Source organism: Mustela erminea, chromosome 17 (genome assembly GCF_009829155.1).
Source record: "Mustela erminea isolate mMusErm1 chromosome 17, mMusErm1.Pri, whole genome shotgun sequence".
NCBI classification, from domain to species: domain Eukaryota; kingdom Metazoa; phylum Chordata; class Mammalia; order Carnivora; family Mustelidae; genus Mustela; species Mustela erminea.
Window position 1 is genome coordinate 30,892,825 of NC_045630.1, and position 21,543 is coordinate 30,914,367.

At 43.9% G+C, this 21,543-nt stretch overlaps 1 protein-coding gene across 6 annotated transcripts in view; it reads left to right on the top strand.

Moving 5' to 3' along the window:
* NVL (nuclear VCP like) overlaps window positions 1–21,543 on the top strand; it is a 98,401-nt gene that overhangs the window by 73,392 nt on the left and 3,466 nt on the right. For 4 of the 6 annotated variants that reach the window (XM_032319084.1, XM_032319086.1, XM_032319085.1 and 1 more), the window contains 3 exons: window positions 11,521–11,597; window positions 13,826–13,914; window positions 16,057–16,127. In XM_032319084.1, coding sequence (XP_032174975.1) covers window positions 11,521–11,597; window positions 13,826–13,914; window positions 16,057–16,127 — 237 coding nt within the window. Of the gene's footprint in view, window positions 1–11,520; window positions 11,598–13,825; window positions 13,915–16,056; window positions 16,128–21,543 lie in introns of those variants that run through there. The other 2 variants (XR_004280232.1, XM_032319090.1) reach the window with 2 other exon arrangements.

A 21,543-nucleotide genomic window follows, 5' to 3' on the forward strand; every position in this document is an offset into this window, starting at 1 on the left:
AAATAGATAACATTCTGATTCCAGAGTTTATTATATGACAAAGGACAGGTTTCTGTGATTAAATATAGATGTCATCATTGAAATAAAAGTTATAGGGGCGCCTGTGTGGCTCATTCAGTTGAGCATCCAACTCTTGTCGCAATTCAGGTTGTGATCTCAGGCTCATGAGCTTGAGCTCTGCATCACGCTCTGTGTTCAGCAGGAGTCTGCTTGGGATTCTCTCCCTCTTCCTTTCCTTCTGCATGTGCTTGCTCTCTCTCTCTCTCAAATAAATAGATCTTTTAAAAAACAAAAAAAGCGGGGGGCACCTGGGTGGCTCAGTCAGCGGGTTAAGCATCTATCTTCGGCTAAGGTCATAATCCCGGAATGCTGGGATCAAGTCCCACATCGGGCTCCCTGCTCAGTGGGGGGTGTGCTTCTCCCTCTTTTGCCTACCCCCCGACTCATGCACGCATGCACTCGCTCTCTCTAATAAATAAATAATAGTCTTGAAAGTAAGTAAAAAAAGAAAGAAAAGTAATGGTATAAGACAAAATACTTTTGAACCCGTGTTCTGTAACATCTGTGCTTATTCAGAATTCTAGGAATAATTGTAAAGGGGTCCTAACTTCTTTTTCTTACTTGTGATAAAATATGTTTAACTTAAATTTACCATTTTAACCATCTTTTTAATTGAAGTATAATTAACGTAATGTAATATTAGATCCCAACGCACACTATAGTGATTCAACACTTCCATGTGACAGCCGGTGCTCATCAGGACAGGTGCACTCTTCAATTCCCATCCGTTACATCACCCACTCCCCTACGCACCCACCCCCTCTGGTGACCATCAGTGTGTTCTCCACAGTGAAGAGTTTGTTTCTTGGTTTGCCTCTCTCTCTCTCTTTCCTTTTTTCCACTTTTTTCACTTGTTTTCTTTCTTAAATTCCATATACAAGTGAAATCATATGGTATTTGTCTTTCTCTGATGGATTTATTTCACTTACCATTATACTCTGTAGCTCCACCCATGTCATTTCAAATGGCAAGATTTCATTCTTTTTTATGGCTGAGTACTATTTCATTATACCACATCTTTATCCCTTCCTCACTCAGTGGACAGCAGGGCTGCTGCCATATCTTGGCTGTTATAGATAATGCAGCTATAAACATCGGGGTGCACGTGTCTCTTTGAATTAGTGTTTTTCTATTCTGGTAAATACCCAGTAGTGCAGTTGCTGGATTGGGTAGTTTTATTTGTAATTTTTTGAGAACCTTCCCTACTGTTTTCCAGAGCAGCTGCACCAGTTTACATTCCCACCAACAGTGCTCAAGGTTTCCCTTTCTCCATGTCCTCCCCAACACCTGTTGTGTCTTGTGTTGTTGATTTTAGCCACTTTGACAGATGTGAGGTGGGATCTCACTGCGGTTTTGATCTGCACTAACCTGGTGATCAGTGACGATGAACATCTTTTCATGTTTTTGTTGGCTATCTCTCTTGTCTTCTTTGGAGAAGTGTCTGTTCATGTCTTCTGCCCATTTTAATAGGATTATTAGGGGTTTTTTGGTGTTAAGTTGTATAAAGTTTTTTATGTATTTATGTATTTTGACATATCAGATACATCATTTGCAGTTACCTCCCATTCGGTAGATTATCTTGTCATTTTGTTGATGGTTCCTTTGCTGTACAGACGATTTTATCTTCATGTAGTAATGTAATTTCCCTTGGCTTTCCCTTGCCAGAGACAGATCTAGAAATGTTTCTACGGCAAGTGTCAGAGACATTACTGCCTACATTTTAACCATTGTGAAGTGTACAGTTCTTTGCCATTAGTACTTTTACAGTGTTCTTCTTAAACTGTACAGTTGAACCGAGTAATTTAAAGATCAAATTGGCATAATTCTTCAGTTCATGAATCATCAGCATACCATCCAGCAGGTAGAAAGGAGCTCCGAAGAGTTGTAGGAAAAGAAAGATTTTTTTTAAGGCAGAAAGGAGGTGGGACAAGGAAGTGTATTAGGAAGGAATATGTCATTTCACACCAAGTTACCTCCCTAAGGGGTCAGAAGGGTCTATTGCAGAGTGTGGGGGGAGTGTCTCACTAGTTTGGACCTGCTGGTCAGAGGATCCCCTCACTGACGGAGACCCGCAGCTGATATCCTCCTTGCGTCAGAAGGTTCCCTTGCTGGTGAGGACCCGGGGCTGAAGGTCCCCTTCCTTCAGTCTTCCTGGTGGAGACCTGGGGCTGAAGGATCCCTCCCTTTGTTGGGTTTCCTCGTTGCTGTAGACCAGGAGTTCCAGACCCAGGGGCTGAAGGTGATGTGACCTTCTGGGAGAGGCTACACCTGCAGTTGGGTTGGGTGTTAAGTCTCGGTTTGCTGACTGGGACTTGGCACAACTGATTCTGTTCGTGGCCTTGTCTCCTTTTTAACAGTTCTCCCACTTTTGGTCCTACCTTCAGCCTACCTGAGGATGTGATAAAAATATACGGCCCTGGCACCCCTCCCTGCTTGGTCTTCGAAGGTCTCAGTGTTTGCTGATGCTCTGTGGTAAGGACAGGTCATGACTTCAGGCTCACTGCTGCTTAGTGGGTCATTGCCTTAGTCCCATTTCTGACTCTGTGTTCCTGGGGAGCTTGTGGGCTGGGTTCTTAGTGGCCGTGAACATGCATCTGAAGCTTTTGAGGGCATACAGCATGCTAGGGAGCCAGCTCTGGTTATTATAAGCAGAACAGTTCCCAGTGCACTTTAGGTGCACTTTGGAGCCATGGTCCCAAGACCCACACCAATCAAAATCTAGTCAGAGAAAGACCCTGTTGAAGGAATTACTTTTTGTAAGTCAAGTGGCCTGTTCGGTGACTTTATGTTGCTGAGTTTCAGCTTCCCCAGAAGTGTGGGCACACGGTCTTGGCCACAGCGTGGACACCTCCTCTTTTTATAAAATCAAGTGTGATGCTACTGTCAGAGTCAACTTTGGCCAGAGCCTATGGGTTTTTGTTGAATAGCTTTGCTGTAGGAACAGATTTGGTAATATTTTCAAGAGTTAAGGAGAGGTTCCTAATCTTAGCTGCATATACTTTTATTCCTACCCATTTCAGGGAACCTGGGACCTGCCAGAGGGAGCTAAGTTTGAATCATGAGGGCTTTCTGCTACAGCCACAGAGTCCAGGGAAATTTAAGGGTCTATAGACCACATGGACTTTTTATTCAGGTTATGCCTGCTGTGTTTATCCCTTTGAATTAGTATTTTTGTATTCTGTAGGTAAATACCCACTACTACAATAGCTGGATCATAGGGCTGTTAATCAGAGACAGGAGAATGTACCCAGGGCTCAGAGAATCAGGCACAGTAGAGAGGGGCTGAATTTGTTCAAAAGAAACTGAGGCAGGAGTATCATGGCAGGTCCAACAGTCAATTGGAAGATGGATTACCCGCCCCTCTCCCACTACCTTTTTGGCCAATGCCAGGGCAGAGGGAAAAGAAGAAAGGGTTTTGTGGTTAGTTGAAGTGTGAAGTTGTGTTAGTTGAAGGTTTCCTTTGGGGACTTAGGAGGAAGCAGTCCACCTGTGGCCTGCTCCTCTGCCCCTCACTTTGACTAGAGGTCTCCAGCTGCGGCAGACCAGATGTCAGGTGATGTTCTTCAGCTGTGTGCTGCTTATGCAGAGTCAAAACCCTGAACTCTGAAGGCCTCCTGCCTCAGGAGGGCCACCTGCCTCAGGAGGGCCACCTGCCTGGGAGGGGCGCCTGGCATGGGGCGGTCCACGGGGGCTGGAAGGCAGTCTTTGTTCGTAGTGATTCTGATCCATAGTGGTGGGGAAACCAGAAGTGTTACTGTGGAGAGTCATGGGCAGATGATTGAGGAAACAGTTCAGGACCCGGTCTAGTCACAGGTCTAGTCACAAAGCCTCAGCGGCAGTTAACAAGACTAGAACAGAATATGGACAAAGGTACGAATGAGCGTTTCTCTACAGTTACCTTCATTTTTGAATTTTAGGGGGATCAGGCTGGGAGAAAAATAAGTTTCACCTTTGTTTATAAAGGCTTTTCCAAACTGCTGTTAAGTCATCTATGGTTCCTCAGATGAGGAAAAATAAAATACTAAAGAACCAGCAGCGCTTCTGGCAAGAGTTGTAAAAACTGTAATCCTTAGTTTATTCAGCCCCGTGTTATTAATTCTTGTTCTGTATGAATCCGGGTTTTTGCCTTCAGTTCCAGAAATTCTTGCACAATCAGTTTTTACACTTGATCTTAGCCAAAAGGCCGAGAAGCGATTGCACCATTCATTTTTATGAAGTTACTGGAAACCTGTATTTGCCCGAGGGTTTTCCATGAAACTCCTTGAAGGTGACCCACTTTGGCAGGAACATTATTGCAAAAGCATCCAACTAACACAATAACTCTGTAAATGACAGACAACTTAAAAAAACCTCCATTGTTAAAGATCAATTAGAAAAAAAAAAAAAAAATAAAGATCAATTAGAGTCCATTATGATGGGATTGACAGGAGATTTGGTTGATTGTGTAACAGAATTTTCAAATGACAACTGGGAAGACGATGGTAACATTATACTGGACGTACCAGATTCTGGGAGTCTCATGTCATTTCTGCGAGAGTCACATACCCACACAGTACTCCATAAACAAGGCTGGTACCCCACAGGGCTCCCCCGCCATGACGACATAACAAGTAAGCCGTCATTTGACATCTCCCTCTTCATAAGGAGAGAAGAAATCTTTGGAGATGTTCTAGGGGCCCTTCAGTCAATTTCAGAATTAGCTCTAAGTTAAAAAGACTTCATTTAAGATTTGAAATTGGCAAGTTTGTCAAAAGTATCAAAGGTTTAAAACACTTGAGTAGTATCACAAGGTGTTCACAAGGTAACCGTTGTGAAACCTCTAGTTACCTTCTTAAACATGGTGACACTTAAATACCTCTCAGGCAAATATCGAAAATTAAATCCTTTTGTAATTTCCCCCCATTTTTTTGAGGGGGGAGGAGCAGAGGGAGAGGGAGACAGAATCCCAGTCAGATTCCATTAGCATAGAGCCTGACGTGGGACTCAGACTTCCCAACCCTGAGATCAGGACCTGAGCCAAAATCAAGAGTCAGACGCTCAACTGACTGAGCCACCCAGGTGCCCCTATAATTTCTTATTTAAGAGCAAACCAGGGTGCCTGGGTGGCTCAGTGGGTTAAAGCCTCTGCCTTCGGCTCAGGTCATGATCTCAGGGTCCTGGGATTGAGCCCCACATTGGGCTCTCTGCTCAGCAGGGAGCCTGCTCCCCCCCCATCTCTGCCTGCCTCTCTGCCTACTTGTGATCTCTCTCTGTCAAATAAATAAATAAAATCTTAAAAAAAAAAAAAAGGCAGGCCAGTAATCCAAGGAAACTCGTCCTTCTGCAGATGAGAGAAAATTAAGGTTTAGTTCTACCTAAGTACAATATTGGTACTAAAGCTTTTTTAACCCATAATTGTATTTGATGTTATTCACCTTGATCACCTGTAAAATTCTTTTTCAACTCTTAAAAACCTTAATTTGTAATGAAAATTAAGAAAGTAAGCAATTGTGGACTGTCCGTTCTGTGCCTTGGCAAATTTACGAATATTGTTCATATTTTCTAGAAATGTGTTTTCTCACAGTAAACTTTTGGGTGACACAAAACATGTTTTCTAACAGATCCAAATATCTTTTGCTACTCCGCAAAGGAAACCAAATGTAGATGAACCTGGTGTAAATGATGTTTCAGTATTTCATTTGCGGATGATCTAGACATTGAATTTCACTGAACTCATCATTTAACTTAATTAATAAAACTTTAAGGTTTTGGGTAACCAGAAGATCTTTGGGAACTATTTGCTGAAAATTTCACCTAGAGATTCTTCTCATTTACATCTATTTAAATCATTTGTTCTTAACAGTTGTGCTTTGATTCCTTGGGAAAATTTCACTGACTTTGGACACAAAGTCATTTCAAGTTAGTTTTGGGGGCAACCGATTTTGTAATAGGTAGCAGGAACTTACTTGATTAGTAAGCCCGAGTGGAAAAGACATTTCATTATATTTAGTGTTAATAACTCCAAAGACGTGGCTGTTTTAATTAAACCAACAAACCAGAAGTAGCTTTTATAGTCACCAAAGATTATCCTAGATCATGTGAACTGGAGGGTTGGTAAAAGCTCCAAATATTTGGGTTGGTTTTTATATTTTTTAAGGGTTTTAGGAATCCTTCCCCAAACCCTACAGAAGGCTTTTCCTTCCATCTGGTGACATTGGCTTAGCTTAGCTCAGAGGGGAGGGCTGAAAAAAAACATTCCTATCAGGCTCTGAGTATCAGCTTCCAGTTTGACCAAGTACTGAAACAATCTTTTTAAATACTTTGTCAGTTTGTAGTTTGTTTGTAGCTGGGACAAACAGTAAATATTTCTGGCAATATTGAACCACCCCTTGGACTTAAGTGACGTCACCAGAGAGGGTGCAAAAGTTCTATCTCTTTCTGCTGGGTGATACAGACAAAGGTCTGGGAGGGCGGACTCTCGTGGGAGTGTTCACCTCTGGTGGCTGTTCTGTTTCCCAGGATCCTGTCTGCAGGCTCCCTACAGCTTCAGGCAGAGGTGTGGCTCTGGTATCCCCCAGACTTTGATAAGGTTTTCATTAATTTTAATTCTGGTTTCCTGGCTGTTTCTGGAGTGAGGTCACAGCCCACTGGGCCATCTCTGGGAGCCTTGCTAGCTCTGGGACTGCCCGGTGGGAGCCCTCTCTCTTGGCGGGGTGGGGAGGGGGGATGACAGGGTGTATGTGCAGGCACTACTTTGGCAGGTCTTGTTGGCTTTTGTTCCATAGTCTTTCCAAGTCAGGTCTTTGGCCTCTTATCCTGTTTTCTGCCTTCTTATCAACCCATTAATCTTAACTCAGAACTCAAGTGTAGAAGCCTTCCAGGATCCTCCCTGAGCTTAGGAAATTTTTTAGCTGTGACCTTGAATTTGACTTTTGACCAAGGATTGAAAGCTGCCTCAGGAGGATGGCTGTGGCTATGGCTGTGGGTGGCCTTGTTTGAAAAGAAGCCTATTTGATAGTGACCTCTGAGTGCAAAGGGGTTGACGCTGAGGAGTGCTGGAAGGAGGAGTGCTGGAAGGAGGAGTGCTGAGCAGAATAGTGACATCGTACAGTCTTTTGTATTACTTGCCTCTCCTTTTCAGTTTCCATTAACCTTAGGCACAGGTCTTTCAGGATAGCTATTTTGGAATTTTTGAAGCATTTTGGAGGCTTCTGCACGCCAGTTAAAAATAGGAGTCCCATTCTCTTTATTTGGTTTGGGAACCTTTGTTTTTAAGGACACTTTTTTTTTTTTTTTTTTTTAAGGATTTTAGTTATGTATTTGTTAGAGAGCGCAAGCAGGTGGAGCAGCAGGCAGAGGGAGAGGGAGAAGCAGGCTCCCCGCTGAGCAGGGAGCCCAAAGCGGGGCTCTATCACGGGACCCTGAGATCATGACCTGAGCTGAGGGCAGGTGCTTAACCAGCTGAGCCGCCTGCACCCCAAGAATAATTAAGATTTTAATTTGATTATTTGGTTTTTGGGTGTTGAGTTGTATCAGTTCTTTGTATAATTTGGATACTAACCCTTTATCAGATATGTCATAAGCAAATACCTTATGCTATTTAGTAGTTTACCTTGATCAACAAGTAGCTGAACATGAACATGAACAAAACAGGTACTTTGGTTGATCATTTCCTTTCTCTGCAGAAGCTTTTTATTTTGATGAAGCCCTAGTAATTTATTTTGCTTGTATTTTCCTTGCCTCTGGAGACCTATCTAGAAGAACATTGCTATGGCCGATATCAGAGACATTACTGCCTATGTTCTCTTCTAGCAGTTTTATGGTTTCAGGTCTCACAGTTAGGTCTTGAATCCATTTTGAGTCTTTTTTTGTGTGTGTATGGTATAGGAAAGTGGTCTAGACTCATTCTTCTGCATGTAGCTGCCCAGTTTTCCCAGCACCATTGACTGAAGAGATTGTCTTTTCCCCATTGGATGTTCTTTCCTGCTTTGTTGAAGATTAGTTGACCATAGAGTTGTGGGTCCATCCCTGGGTTTTCTGTTCTGTTGCACTGCTCTCTGTGTTTGTTTTTGTGCCCATACCATACTGTCTTGATCACTACAGCTCTGTAATATAACATGAAGTCCAGAATCATGATGCCTCCAGCTTTGCTTTTCCAAGATTGCTTCACTCTTTGGGGTCTTTTGTGGTTCCACACAAATTTTAGGATTGTGTGTCCTAGTTCTATGAAAAGTGCTGTTGGTATTTTGATAGGGATTGCAATATATGTATAGATTACTTTGGGTTGTAGAGACATTTTAACAATATTTGTTCTCCCAGGGGCGCCTGGGTGGCTCAGTTGGTTGGGTGACTGCCTTCAGCTCAGGTCATGATCCTGGAGTCCTGTGATCAAGCCCCACATCGGGCTCCCTGCTCAGCAGAGAGCCTGCTTCTCCCTCTGCCTGCTGCTCTGCCTACTTGTGCTTTCTCTCTATGTCTCTGTCAAATAAAAATAAATTAAAAAAAAAAATTTTGTTCTCCCGATCCATAAGAATGGAGTGTCTCCATTTTTTTGTGTATTCAACTTTTTTTTTTTTTTAAGATTTTTATCTATTTATTTGACAGAGAAAGACAGCCAAAGAAGGAACACAAGCATGGGGAGTGGGAGAGGGAGAAGCAGGCTTCCTGCTGAGCAGGGTGCCTGATGGGGGACTCCATCCCAGGACCCTGGGATCATGACCTGAGCTGAAGGCAGATGCTTAATAACTGAACCACCCAGGCATCCCCATCTTCAGTTTCTTTTATGAGTGTTTTTTTCAGAGTATCAGTCTTTCAACTCTTTGGTTAGATTTATTCCTAGGTAGTTTACTGTTTTTTGGTTCAATTATAAATGCGATTGTTTTCTTAATTCTCTTTCTGCTGCTTCACTATTGGTGCATAGAAATGCAACAGATTTCTGTATATCGATTTTTGTATCCTTTGATTTTACTGAATTCATTTATCAGTTCTAGCAGTTTTTTGGTGGAGTCTTTAGGGTTTTCTACATAGAATATCATGTCATCTGCAAATACTGAGTTTTGCTTCTTCTTTCCAATTTAGATGCCTTTTATACCTTTCTGTTTTCTGACTGCTGCAGCTGGGACTTACAATAATATGTTGAATAAAAGTAGTGAGATTGAACATCCTTGTCTTGTTCCTGACCACAGAGGTCAGTTTTTCCCCATTTAGGATGAGATTAGCCATGGGTTTTTCATATATGGCCTTTATTATGTTGAGGTATGTTCCTCTAAACCTACTTTGTTGAGGGCTTTTACCATGAATGGATGTTGGACTTTGTCAGATGCTTTTCCTGCGCCTATTGAAAGGATCATATGGTTTTTATCCTTTCTCTTGTTGATGTGATGTATCACAGTGATTGATTTGCAAAGATTGGATCACCTTCATATCCCAGGAATAAATCCCAGTTGATGGTGGCGAATGTCTTTTTTAATGTACTATTGGATTCAGTTTGCTCGTATTTTGTTGAAAATTTTTACGTCTATGTTCCTCAGAGATATTGGCCTATAGTTCTCTTTTTTTGTGGTATCTTTATCTGGTTTTGGTATCAGGATCACGCTGGCCTCACAGAATGAATTTGGAAACTTTCCTTCCTCTTGTAGTTTTTGAAATAGACACTTACTGTGTTTTATTACCAAAATAAATTATAAAGTTCTAGGAACTTCCCAAAGTCCATTTAGTTGTAGATTTGAATTTTAGAACTCAGAATTCCTAATTCCTGGCCCAATGTTATTTCTTCTTTTTAGACTTTTTACTGAAGTACAATGCACATACAGAGAAGTGGAGATGTCATTAAATACGCAGCTGCCTGAGTTTCTATAAACAAAACCTCCAGATGAAGGAAGAGAACGTTATCAGTTATGGTCATAGAGCGTTAGTTGCCAGGGCTGGAGGCAGTGGGAGTGGGCAGGCCAGTGGCTCTGCGTCTAGCATTTCATTTGGGGAAGGTGGAAGAAGCTCTAGACATGAATGGCTGTACAACACTGTGAATGTACTTAATGCTACTAAACTGTACAGGTAAAAATGGTTAAACTAATAAGTTTTGTTAAGCAGATTTTACGGCAGTAAGAAAAGAGAGATCGTCACCAGAGCCTCAGAAGCTGTTCTCCTTCCTTCCCGCCACTCCCGAGCCCCCCAAACCCCTCCCCTTCCCGTGCCCCACGTTAACTGACTAAATGGAAACATTATACATTATAAGGGTCCATGCAGTCTGGCCATCTAGTTTTACACACTTGGGAGGGAAAAAAGAAACGAGCACCAAGATTGTTTGCCTGAGGTCCCACAGAGTTTATTCCTCATGATGTCTTCCCAGGTCAGTGTGGATTGAGTGGGAGCCATAACTGTTTCTTGACTACGTGTTGGATGAACATTTGCGTTTTATCAGGTCATAGCAGATGCAGAGTTTATGAAGCTGTTAAATATGCACAGCCGGGAGGAAGAGATAGGACGCTGTGTGTCTGCGTGTGGCGCCTGGCCGTCTGGTCCAGCTCGCGGCGCCCACCATGCTGATGCGTAATACCTAACCTTGAGGTTTAAGAGCCCTTTGACTCACTCACTTTCTGTGTGTTTCTTCAACTGTTTCCTAAAGTGATACTTATTACAAAGGAAGGAGTGTATGCAATATATGTGTACATTATAAAAAAGAATAATAAAGCAAAAATTCAGACCTGCCATTTATCTCGGTCATGATTTTAAGTCACTAAAATGTCATTACATCTGTAGCGTAAGCAAATGCCTATATGTTGCTGGAATTCCGAGCATGTCCTGATGTCTGTCCTTTCTGGCATCTGTTGGTATATGAGCCATTGGGGAGGTGGCACCAAGGCCTGGGTCGAGTTGCAGACAAGGGCTAGGAACACACGGAGCCCAGAGGGTGTGTGGCATCCTCCCCTGGTCAAGTTCAAGGTTCTTCCCGTCTCACCTGCCAGCCTTGCTTCGAAGTACTTGCCTTATTTAATTGGCCAGAGGAAGTGTTTCTTCCCTTTAGAAAGGTTGAAGTGGTGGTTTCTGTTCTTGCTGCAACTGCACAGATTCTCAGCTCCACAAGATCAGTCAGTCATTTGCCTTTAGCTTTCTGAATATTGGAGTCCACTTCCTAACCTTGTTTCTCAAAATTGGAAATTTTTTAAAAGATTTTATTTATTTATTTATTTGACAGAGATCACAAGTAGGCAGAGAGGCAGGGAGAGCTGCTCTGCAGAGAGCCCGATGTGGGGCTCGATCCCAGGACCCTCAGATCACGCCCCAAGCTGAAGGCAGAGGCTTAACCCACTGAGCCACCCAGGCACCCCTCAAAATTGGAAATATATAGAAATCTCACAATACTGGTCTAGGAGTCAAAAATAATTCATTTAGTCAAGCGGTTATTACTGTTCATGAAGAACCTGTTCTGTGAAAAAGCCCAGATCTTTAAAGTCTCCATGAAAACTGATTTTTCTCTCTTAGAATGGCACCAGACCGCCCCTGGGTGCAGACGTGAGTTTGGAAGCCCTCGCTGCTGACCTGCGCTGTGATTGCTACTCGTGAGTACCTCAATCTCAAGTCCTGATCTCTCGATCTTGTGGACAGGATGGGGGACAGCAGTCCTATGGGGAGGGTTGAGCTTGGTGTCTGTTGAGTGCCCACGGTGGTTAGTGGCTGGCTCGGGCCTGGCTCTTCCTTCTGAGAGAAGGGACTACCCGTCTTGAGGCTCTGAGGAGCTCTGGCGCTGGGGCGCATGTGCTCCCACATCGACTCTTGGTTCCCAGCTTCCCTGACTACTGTAGCTGCCTTCGCCTGTTGTCCGTCCCTTCTTCCAGAAGACCTGAGCAGACATTTCAGTGTTCCTGCTTCAGCCCTGAAGAGGGTCATCTGTGAGTGTTTTGTTCTCCAAGGCTCAGAAGGCATTTTCACAGCACACCTGCTAACCTGTACAACCCATAGTGACAGCCAGAAAAGAGGCGTTTCTGCTGGCAGCACGTGTGTTTGTGTGGTCATGGTTTTTGTTATTTTCTTTACGTTCAGTAAGGTTGTTAACTGTCCCACTTTGGGTACACAGAGAAGAAAACGAAACTCTCATTTCACTATTAGGGAGACGTCTGCCTCTCTGGCTTTGAAAGCCTTACTGCTTGGTTGTTCTTAATATATTTGGTGCTTGTGATATTCCTCTAGGTCAGAGCCAAATAATGTGCTTTCCAAAGCCAAGCGAGTAAGGTGATGTTTTCTTTCTTTATCTCTCTCTTTTTAAATTAATTTATTTCAGTGAGAGAAAGAAAGAGCATGTGATGGGGGGAAGGGGCAGAGGGAGAGAGAATCTCAAGCAGACTCCACACTAGTGCAGAGCCTGACATGGGCTCGATCCCACGACTCTGAGACTGTCAACTGAGCTGAAACCAAGAGTCCAGTGCTCAGCCAACTGTGCCTCCCAGATGCCCCGAGACAACATTTTCACATTGGAGACATTCAGGACTCGGTTACTCCACAGTGTAAACTTAAATCCCAACAGCCAGACCGACAGGGGGCCATATTGGCATCTGGTTACATTCATTCTAGTCGAAGACCTTCATTTCTTGTAAAGAGGATTACACTGGAAACCACATGATCATTCTCAGGGAGTGTGGTCAGGATGCATCATTTTATCTCGTTTCTTCACATATGAGCATCGGGGCCATGACCCTCTTCTCTGTCCAGCTATCTTGGCTCAGGCATGAAGGCAGGGATTGTCTTGACGACAGGACACACTTGGAGTCACAGGTGGTGGTGGTCAGCAGAAGCCCCTTCCTCCCTCGAAGGACAGTGCACTCCTTCCCCCACTTCGATTGGGATCAAACTTGTACAACTACAGGAACTATTACACAGGGGGGATGGCTTATGTGAGTAGTTTACAGCTTGAAGAGCTAAAACACAGAGGCAGTTTAATGGCAGAACTTACCCTGGGCCACACCTTCTGGATTCTTCAGAGGAGGGTGCAGGTTTACAAAGGGGTCAGGGGTACCATTGGATACCTAACCACAGAAACGTTGCATTTAGCTAATAATTTAAGCTCTGTGGGCATTTAATGTTTTACATTGTGTTGGATGGGCAACATTATATACATGAAGTAAGTTTTAATGTCTAGAAATTAGGTTTTTGTCCCCAGGTCCAAACTTTCTCCCAAAGAGCTGCACGATTCTGTTGAAGATGTGATGTAGTGAAATGCCAGTGAGCTCGTTGAATGCTCGTTGAACTCAGGAACTGTGCTAAGTCAGCATAGTGTAGCACAAAGTAATTAGAGGCTTGTTAGCTGTCCTGCTTTAATTCGTTTATGACAGGTCCACTCAGCTCAGACTTGAGTCAGGACATTAAAGACTTGCTAGCCTTTGTGCTTCCCCTTTTTGAAGTAGGTGCCATAAATGACTCGTGTAAGCTTCCTCTAGGCGGTAGGTCGCATGTGCACAGGCAGCACACTGGCAGCACAGGCCCCGTGGATGGAGAGTTTATGATGAATGTGTAACTTTCTATCAACTGGGCAATTCATGTAGACTTTTTACGTTAACTTCATTTCAGTATCTATGGCTGTTAGCACAGGAATGTTTATGATTCCTTGCATTGTTTCCATCATAATTACCCTTCTTCTAAAAGCTAGAAATATTTGAAGTAAAATTGAAAAGGTCTTTTGCTGCTGACCCTAGTGGTCAGTCTGTTCCCGAGCTGTGTGGTTTGTGACTAGAAACTGCAGTCAGGCTCCATTCTTTGTGCTGTCGTAGAATAACTGAGAGCAGTTCTCCTGCAGGGGTGCAGATCTCTCTGCTTTGGTTCGGGAAGCGTCCGTCTGCGCCCTGAGACAGGAAATGACAAGACCGAAGGGTGGAGGTGAGACAGGTACGGTGCTTTCTGGAATGTCTCTGTTCCCTGTCGTTGTCACTCTGGACACCTCACACCACTGCTGACCCACAAAGTGACCGTTGTCTCATGTCTGTGATGTGAAAGCTGACATGTCTCTGACAAGACCATTCCAGTAGGCTTTGCCTCACATGGTGTCTGGCAGCCATCTGGTGGCTTCTCGGCCTCTTCTTCCCCGCTCAGAGTCCACGCATCTGTTTTTATTCCCACTGGGTTTCTCTGTCTCCCTCTTCCTTCTGTCTTTGGTTCCTGGGAATCCCAGGGTGAACTTTGGTTTAGTTCCCAGCTGCATCTGTGCCGCCGAGATCTGTCAGCACACGTCCCTTCCCCGTGTTTTTGTTATGATTCAGTTATCCAAATCGCTTTTATTATAAGCTATTTTAGATTCCTCTTGGAGGATGTAAGTGATGAATCACTAAATGCTACTCCTGAAACCAACATTACACTGTATGTTAACTAGAATTTAAATAAAAATTTGGAGATGGAAAAAAAAAGAAAAGACCACTGGACTTAGAATCAGGAAAAAAAAAATACAAGTTGCCATGGCATTCAGATTATATTACATGATTTAAAAAAAAAAAAAAAAAAAAAGTTCACCCATGGAGAGCTTTATAATTCTGCATTAAAGTTAAGAATTAAAATAAAACAATAAAAATTTAAAAAGTTTTTTTTTTTAAACAGAATTTAAAAATCTCTTGGAAGTAACAGATAAAATTCGCAAACCTAGACTATCTTGTAAGAAACATTGTGTAAGTGCTACTTGAGAGCAGAGTCTGATGGTGTTTTGCTCTCAAGTGCTACTTGAGAGCAGAGTCTGTTGGCTGTTTGGATATTCATGTGTAATCATGCAGCAAATTCTGACATCTGTGCTCTGCTGCAGTTTGCATTACTAGTTACCTGTCCTCTAGGGCCTTAGTGTTGATATCTTCCTCACCGAAATCCTTATGCTGTTCACCTTCCACTTGACGTGTTTAACTACACATTTTATTCTATTTTTTTTTTTTAGGTAAATACAGTATCCTAATATTTTTATATTCAGTTTTAATCGTCATCGTGCAAGCTGTTTCAGGAACATTCTAAACCAAGTCTTGTTCAAAATGTAGTTATTTGATTTCCCTTACTTACATAATGGCACAACCTTATAAAGAAGGAGAGCCCCTTCTGATCCAGTGTTGGGATAGTATCTCTGTATCTAATAGATATGATGACATAACGCTGTAACATCTACTAATGCATATGCACTCTTAAATAGCTATAGAATATTACTTTCCACTCCCAGTTAAATTATTTGTATTATCTTAAAAAGGAACAATTTTGGCTCTTCTTCATCAAACATCGTCATTAAATTAAGGCGTAAACAGTGCAAAGAGGGGCCTTCAAAGCGTGATAGTGTAAGAGTGATAGTCTCTCTGCGGTGTCCTGCATTGAAACCTGGTAAGCATGGGGGGATGATGGTTAGAGGATGAGACTTCCTGACATAAAATGAGCACATTCCGGGGGTCAGATGTATTGCATGAGGCCTATTTAACAATAAGGATTATATACTTGAACGATAGATCTTAGAAAGATAGATCTTGAAAGAGTCGATCTTAGAAGTTACACACACACACACACACACATCGTGTGAGGGATGTAGGTGCCAGCTAACATTTGTGATGATCACTTTATAACAACGTCTGAAATCGTCACAATAGTCACCCACCTTAAACTTCCAGGTTATATGTCAGTGATCTCTCAATAAAGGGGGCCGGTAATGAAAACAGGGACTCTAATTAAAGATGAACAAAGTACTTTTTTATATAATTTGTCCCAAAGTAAACTGTTTCAATTGCTGAGGGAAAAAAATTTGCACTACAATGGACACTGATATAAAACTTAAGCATTTATTTAAAATTAAATATGGTTAGGTGTGTGTAAATTAAATGAAATTGAAAATATGTCCCAAAACATCTGATAAGCAGGGTGTCCCGGTCTTGACTGTCGTTCAGAACAGACCCAGTGTGATCACTATCTCCTCCCTATTCCCTTGACCTCTTGCAAGTCAGTGTCTCAGGAGAATCTGCCTGTCAGTTGCTGTTAGTGCCCCCCCCCACCCAGATGTGTCTGTGATTTGCTCCCCAGGTGAACTCAAGGTCAGTCAGAAGCACTTTGAAGAAGCTTTCAAGAAAGTGAAATCTTCTATATCAAAAAAGGTAAGAAATGCTCTTAATATGTGTGGAGAAGAACTAGAATGGAGACCAGTAGATTGTGAGCTTATGGAAACAAGGAAAATAAATGTCTTTATGGGAGCATTCTTGAGACTGTAGTTTTGTGTGTTTCTTGAAAGTCTGAAGCCGAGAGAGGGTGACGCATGTGGGTCTGTCCACCATCTGAGGATTTTTAGTCTCTTTGGTCCACGTGTCCCCTGACCTGCTCCACCCTTCCCAAGACTCTTACCTGCCTGGAGCCAGACTTCCTCGTCGGCACCTGGGACTCGCCCACACATTTCAGGCGGGTACAGATGTCCTCCCGGTAAGGTCAGAGAAGGGTTAAACACAAGAACTCCTTTGGTGGTAACAAGGACAGCCAATGCCACCCAGAGCTGCGGGGGTGCGTCCAGCCCTCTGAAACGCCTGACTTGGGCACCGCTGTGATAAAGCTCCTTCACCTGGCTGCCTTGTTTCGGGGCTCCTGGAAATGTAATGCGTGTTAGCCGCGAGAACCTGCTTCCTGATGGACTAAAACTCCCTTTAAATCATTAGGCATTTATTACCCCAGGCCTGGTATTTCTGATGATAATTACTGATTGAAAACCTTGGAGTCAAAGTCCAAGGAGTTATGGGAGGTGGGCTGCCCTGTTTGGTGTCTCAAAATTTGCTCTGAACCTTCTAAGTGAGGTGACTGCTGTACCACTTTTATTTTTTTTTTTTAAAGATTTTATTTTTAGTTAATCTCTGCTCCCTATACGGGGTTCGAATTCACAACCCCGAGATAAGAATCTCAGACTGTACTGAGTGAGCTGGCCAGGCGCCCTCCCCCCATCATGCTAACCACAGAAGCTGGTTAATTGGTCGGGGCTGGTGGTGGTTCTGATTCGGCCTGAGAAGAGTCTGCTGTACCCAGACTCAGTTCTCCGCCGTAGCTGGAAGCAGTGGTCTGCCTTTACCTCTCAGGTGTTTTTGTATCCCAGAGGAAACAGGTCTGTTCTGCTGAGCATCTTCGAATAAAACCCAGTCTTGTGGGGCGCCTGGGTGGCTCAGTGGGTTAAAGCCTCTGCCTTCGGCTCAGGTCATGATCTCAGGGTTCTGGGATCTCTGCTCAGCAGGGAGCCTGCTTCCCTTCCTCTCCCTCTGCCTGCTTCTCTCTCTGCCTGCCTCTCGGCCTACTTGTGATCTCTCTCTGTCAAATAAATAAATAAAATTTTAAAAATAAATAAGTAAATAAGAATCTTTTTTTAAAAATTAGAAAATTTAAAAAAAACCAAAAACCTGTCTTACTCATTAAAATCGATAATAGTTTGGCAGACTGGTGCTCCTCGTTTTGACGGACAAGAGATTCATGATGTTAGTGTCCTCCAGAAGGCTTCATCATCAAAAACATGGTTTTAGTTGAAATTGTTCCTCACCCACAGCTGGAGCCCCGGGCTTGTCAGGACTGAGAGGACATGTGGATGCGGCTCCTCCCCTAGCCTCGCTGTGCTTAGTACAAATGTATCCACACGGTAGTGCACACACACGTTTGTTTTTTTTTTTAAAGATATTATTTATGTATTCATGAGAGACAGAGAGATAGAGGCAGAGGGAGAAGCAGACTCCCCACTGAGCAGGGAGCCTGTTGTGGGACTCAGTCCCAGGACCACAGGATCATGACCTGAGCCAAAGGCAGACGCTTAACCATCTGAGCTACCCAAGCACCCGCACACACACAGTTCTGTGATCTCCGTCAGTGTCTAGGACGTTCCATCCCTTCCGAAGTTCCTTGTGGCCCCTCTGTGGCCAATGCTGACAGCACTGCCCGTGATTGCAGATCTGACCTGTCTATGGGCTGCATCCCCACAGAAGCCCATGGCGTGAGCTCCCTGGTCTGGCTGCTCTGCTCAGTGGAGGCTTCTGGGTTCCATCCCTGTTATGTGTCGCCCATTTCTACCTGAGCAGTTTTCCAGGATAAGAATATAGCATGGCTCCTTCTCGTTTCCTCTGCTGGGGGACACTTGGTGCTCCTGGGGTATGTGGGGCTTTCATGAGTAATGTGTGTGTGAGAGTAGCGTGCTGGCTTGCACTTCTCCCTGGTGTGCAGCTGGGGCGGTATGGCCAGGGCTCCAGACCCTTCCTTGGGGAGCGGCTGAGTCCCCCAGTGTCATAGTCCTTTCACAGCATTAAGCGGCATAGAAACTGGTATCTCATGTGCTCTCCATGAGCATCTCCGAATGGTAGGACACCCAGCAAAGTTTCACGTACCTGTGAGCGGTTTGGAGTTCTGCTGTCCTGTCCTCGTGCTTCGATCTTAAAAACACTAGACTTGTATCTCTCCTTGCTATAAACGTGCACAGATTCTTACTTATTCAGATGTGCATGCGGAGGACATTCTCTCCAAATCTGCTGCTCACCTTTCTGTCATCTAAAAGCACCTTCTGGAGAGCAGGATCCTTGAATCCAGATGAGGGCCCACCTGGCTCCTGTGTATATGGCTTGTGCGTTCCGTCGGGAGAAATCTTGGCAATTTCAGGTTCACAAAGATTCTCACCTTTGCTTTTTTCTAGACATGTCATACTTTTTAGCTTTTACATGGAGCCTTGTGATCCATCTCAAATTAATATTTTAGTTTGATGGGAGGGGAGGTGGGGGTCATGGTTCCATGTTTCCATGTGGCTCCAACTTGCTGTGACTCTGTTGAGAAGACTTCCCTATGGAGTCACCACCCCCTCTCTGAAAACCAGTTGTTCATAGAGGCGTGGATCCGTTTCTGGGCTCTGACTACATCTGTCTTAATGCCACAGTATCTTTTTTGCCACTGTCTTGATGACCATAGATCTGTAAGTCATGGGATCAGGTATAAGCTCTCCAAATTTGTCCTCTTTACCCCCCCTCAGTTTTTAAAAATATCTTAAACCCTTTTCATGTCCACATAAAGTTTATAATCAGCTTATCAATTCCTACACAAGAAGCCTGCTGCGATTTGGAATTGGACTGAATCTAGATCAGTTATGAGAACAGCGCTTGAAAGTTTTTCACTTCATGAACTTTGTACATCTGTCCATTTAATTAGATTTGTTTAATTTCTCTTAGTTAAATTTATTCACTTTTTAATTCATTTCATTTCTTAGATCCACAGGATTTACCCAGTAATGTGAACTTTCATGGTAAATATTTTACCATCTTTCGTCAAATTTATTCCCTAGTAATTTATACTTTTTTTTTTTTATGGATTTTTTTTTTTTACATCTTGTTTTCTGACTGTTGCTAATATATAGAAATTCAGTTAGTTTTTATCTATTGACCTTGGATAGCTCATTTATCACTCTCTTTCTTTTTTTTTTTTTTAAAGATTTTATTTATTCATTTGACACAGAGAGATCACAAGTAGGCAGAGAGGCAGGCAGAGAGAGAGAGAGGAGGAAGCAGGCTCCCCGCGGAGCAGAGAACCCGATGCGGGACTCGATCCCAGGACCCTGAGATCATGACCTGAGCCGAAGGCAGCGGCTTAACCCACTGAGCCACCCAGGTGCCCCTATCACTCTCTTTCTTTATCTCCAAAAAGATCAGTTTTCTAGAAACTGCTGTATTTTGAAAAGTTCTCATGTTTGTTGCTTGAGTGACTTTATACAGAGGCTACAAATGTATGGTACAAAGTTCAAAAATCACTTGACCTGATTTCTAAATTTGGCTATGTTTTCATCCAAGCAGCTACGACAATTAAGGATTAAACCTTTGCTTTATCTCCTTTGCACACTTTTGCAGGTGAATCAGACACCAGTGTATATTATGTTTTTTGTGGGGGGGTTCTCGGATCCTTCTCATTCCTTTTTTTCCTGGTCCTTCCCAGTTGAGAACTGTGGTAAAGAACCTCTTCCTTCTGGTTGAGGATAGTGCAGTTGAAATTAGAGGCACAGGCAGGGTTGAAAGGTGTGGCACTTTTTTGGATGTGAATCTGAGTAGCTCATTGATAAGCCACTTCTTTATGCTTTTGTAATTAGGGCTCTTTTAGTTGTAAAGGACAGAAACCCAACTCCAACTCATGCGAGTAGGGGAAACAGTTGTTTGGAGGTACCTGGGTGGCTCAGTTGGTTAAGCATCTGTCTTCATCTCAGGTCATGATCCCGGGGTCCTGAGATCGAAGCCCCAGAAGTGGGGCTTGCCTCTCCCCCTCCTCGTGCCCTTGTGCTCACGTGATCTCTCTCTCTCAAATAAATAAAATAAAATGATGCATCTTGAGTTTAAAAAACAACAACAGTTCATTGTTCCACTTAACAAGGATCTTTTTTTTTTTTTTTTAAAGATTTATTTATTTATTTGACAGACAGAAATCACAAGGAGGCAGAGAAGCAGACAGAGAGAGGAGGAAGCAGGCTCCCCGCTGAGCAGAGAGCCCAATGTGGGGCTCGATCCCAGGACCCTGGGATCATGACCCGAGCCGAAGTCAGAGGCTTTAACCCACTGAGCCACCCAGGCACCCCTCACTTAACAAGGATCTTGAGAGCACAGATGGCTCTAGGCATGCTGGCTGCCAAACCTCATTGCTTCCTTTCCTGGGGGAAGGTGGGAGGCTCAGACTTCTCCCAGCAAGAGAGTTCCCCATAGGCTCTAACGGGAGAGTCTCAGGGAACCCTGGGGTCAGTCCAGCCCAGGTTAGGATCCCGTGCCAGAACCAGTCAGTGTGGCCAATTAGGAAATTAGATGCTCTGGCCAGGCTGGGCTGTGAGGGGCCATGGAGTTTGGTCACGCCTTCAAGGCTTAGAATGAAAATCTGTAAATAAGATGTTGGTGACTCAGGTTAACTGACATGGTAGTGGTGGGATTGGGGTTTGGGGTCTTCCTGCTGAAAGAAAATTGCTAGATTTTGTTTACTGTACAAGGAACACACATTTTAGCCTCTCGGACCTACTTACCAAAACGGCAGTTGCTTTGAAGTGAGTTAACATGGGATTAATGAGACGTCTAAGAAGACAGAAGTCCTGTCTCGAGGTCTACCGAGTGGGCCTTCATAGTTCTCAAATACTCAGCACACTCTTCGCTTAGAGACCCAATGCAGAAATGTGTCACCTGGCCCAGTAAACCGTTGGTAACTGGTTCAGGGTGGTGGTGTCGGCAGCGAGCAGACACTCCTCTCCGGCTGTCCTTTCCGGCTGTCTGTCCTCACCAGCTGTCCATCCTCGGCTGACTCTCACTCGGGCAGGGCGAGGCCCTCGGGCTCCACTGAAGATCCCTGCCCGTCCTCACTGCTAGTGAGCGGCTGTGTCCTGTTTGGTCCCAAGAGGACCTGACAGGCTGCGATCTGTGAGGACAGATCCCTGACACAAAAGCCAGGACCCTCTGCCAGCGGCTTCTCCAAATCCAGAGGCAAGCGTCCCGGCTGCGCGTGCATCACAGAGCAGCGTCATTCCCTGTGCACCGGAGACTTGAGGCCCCCCAG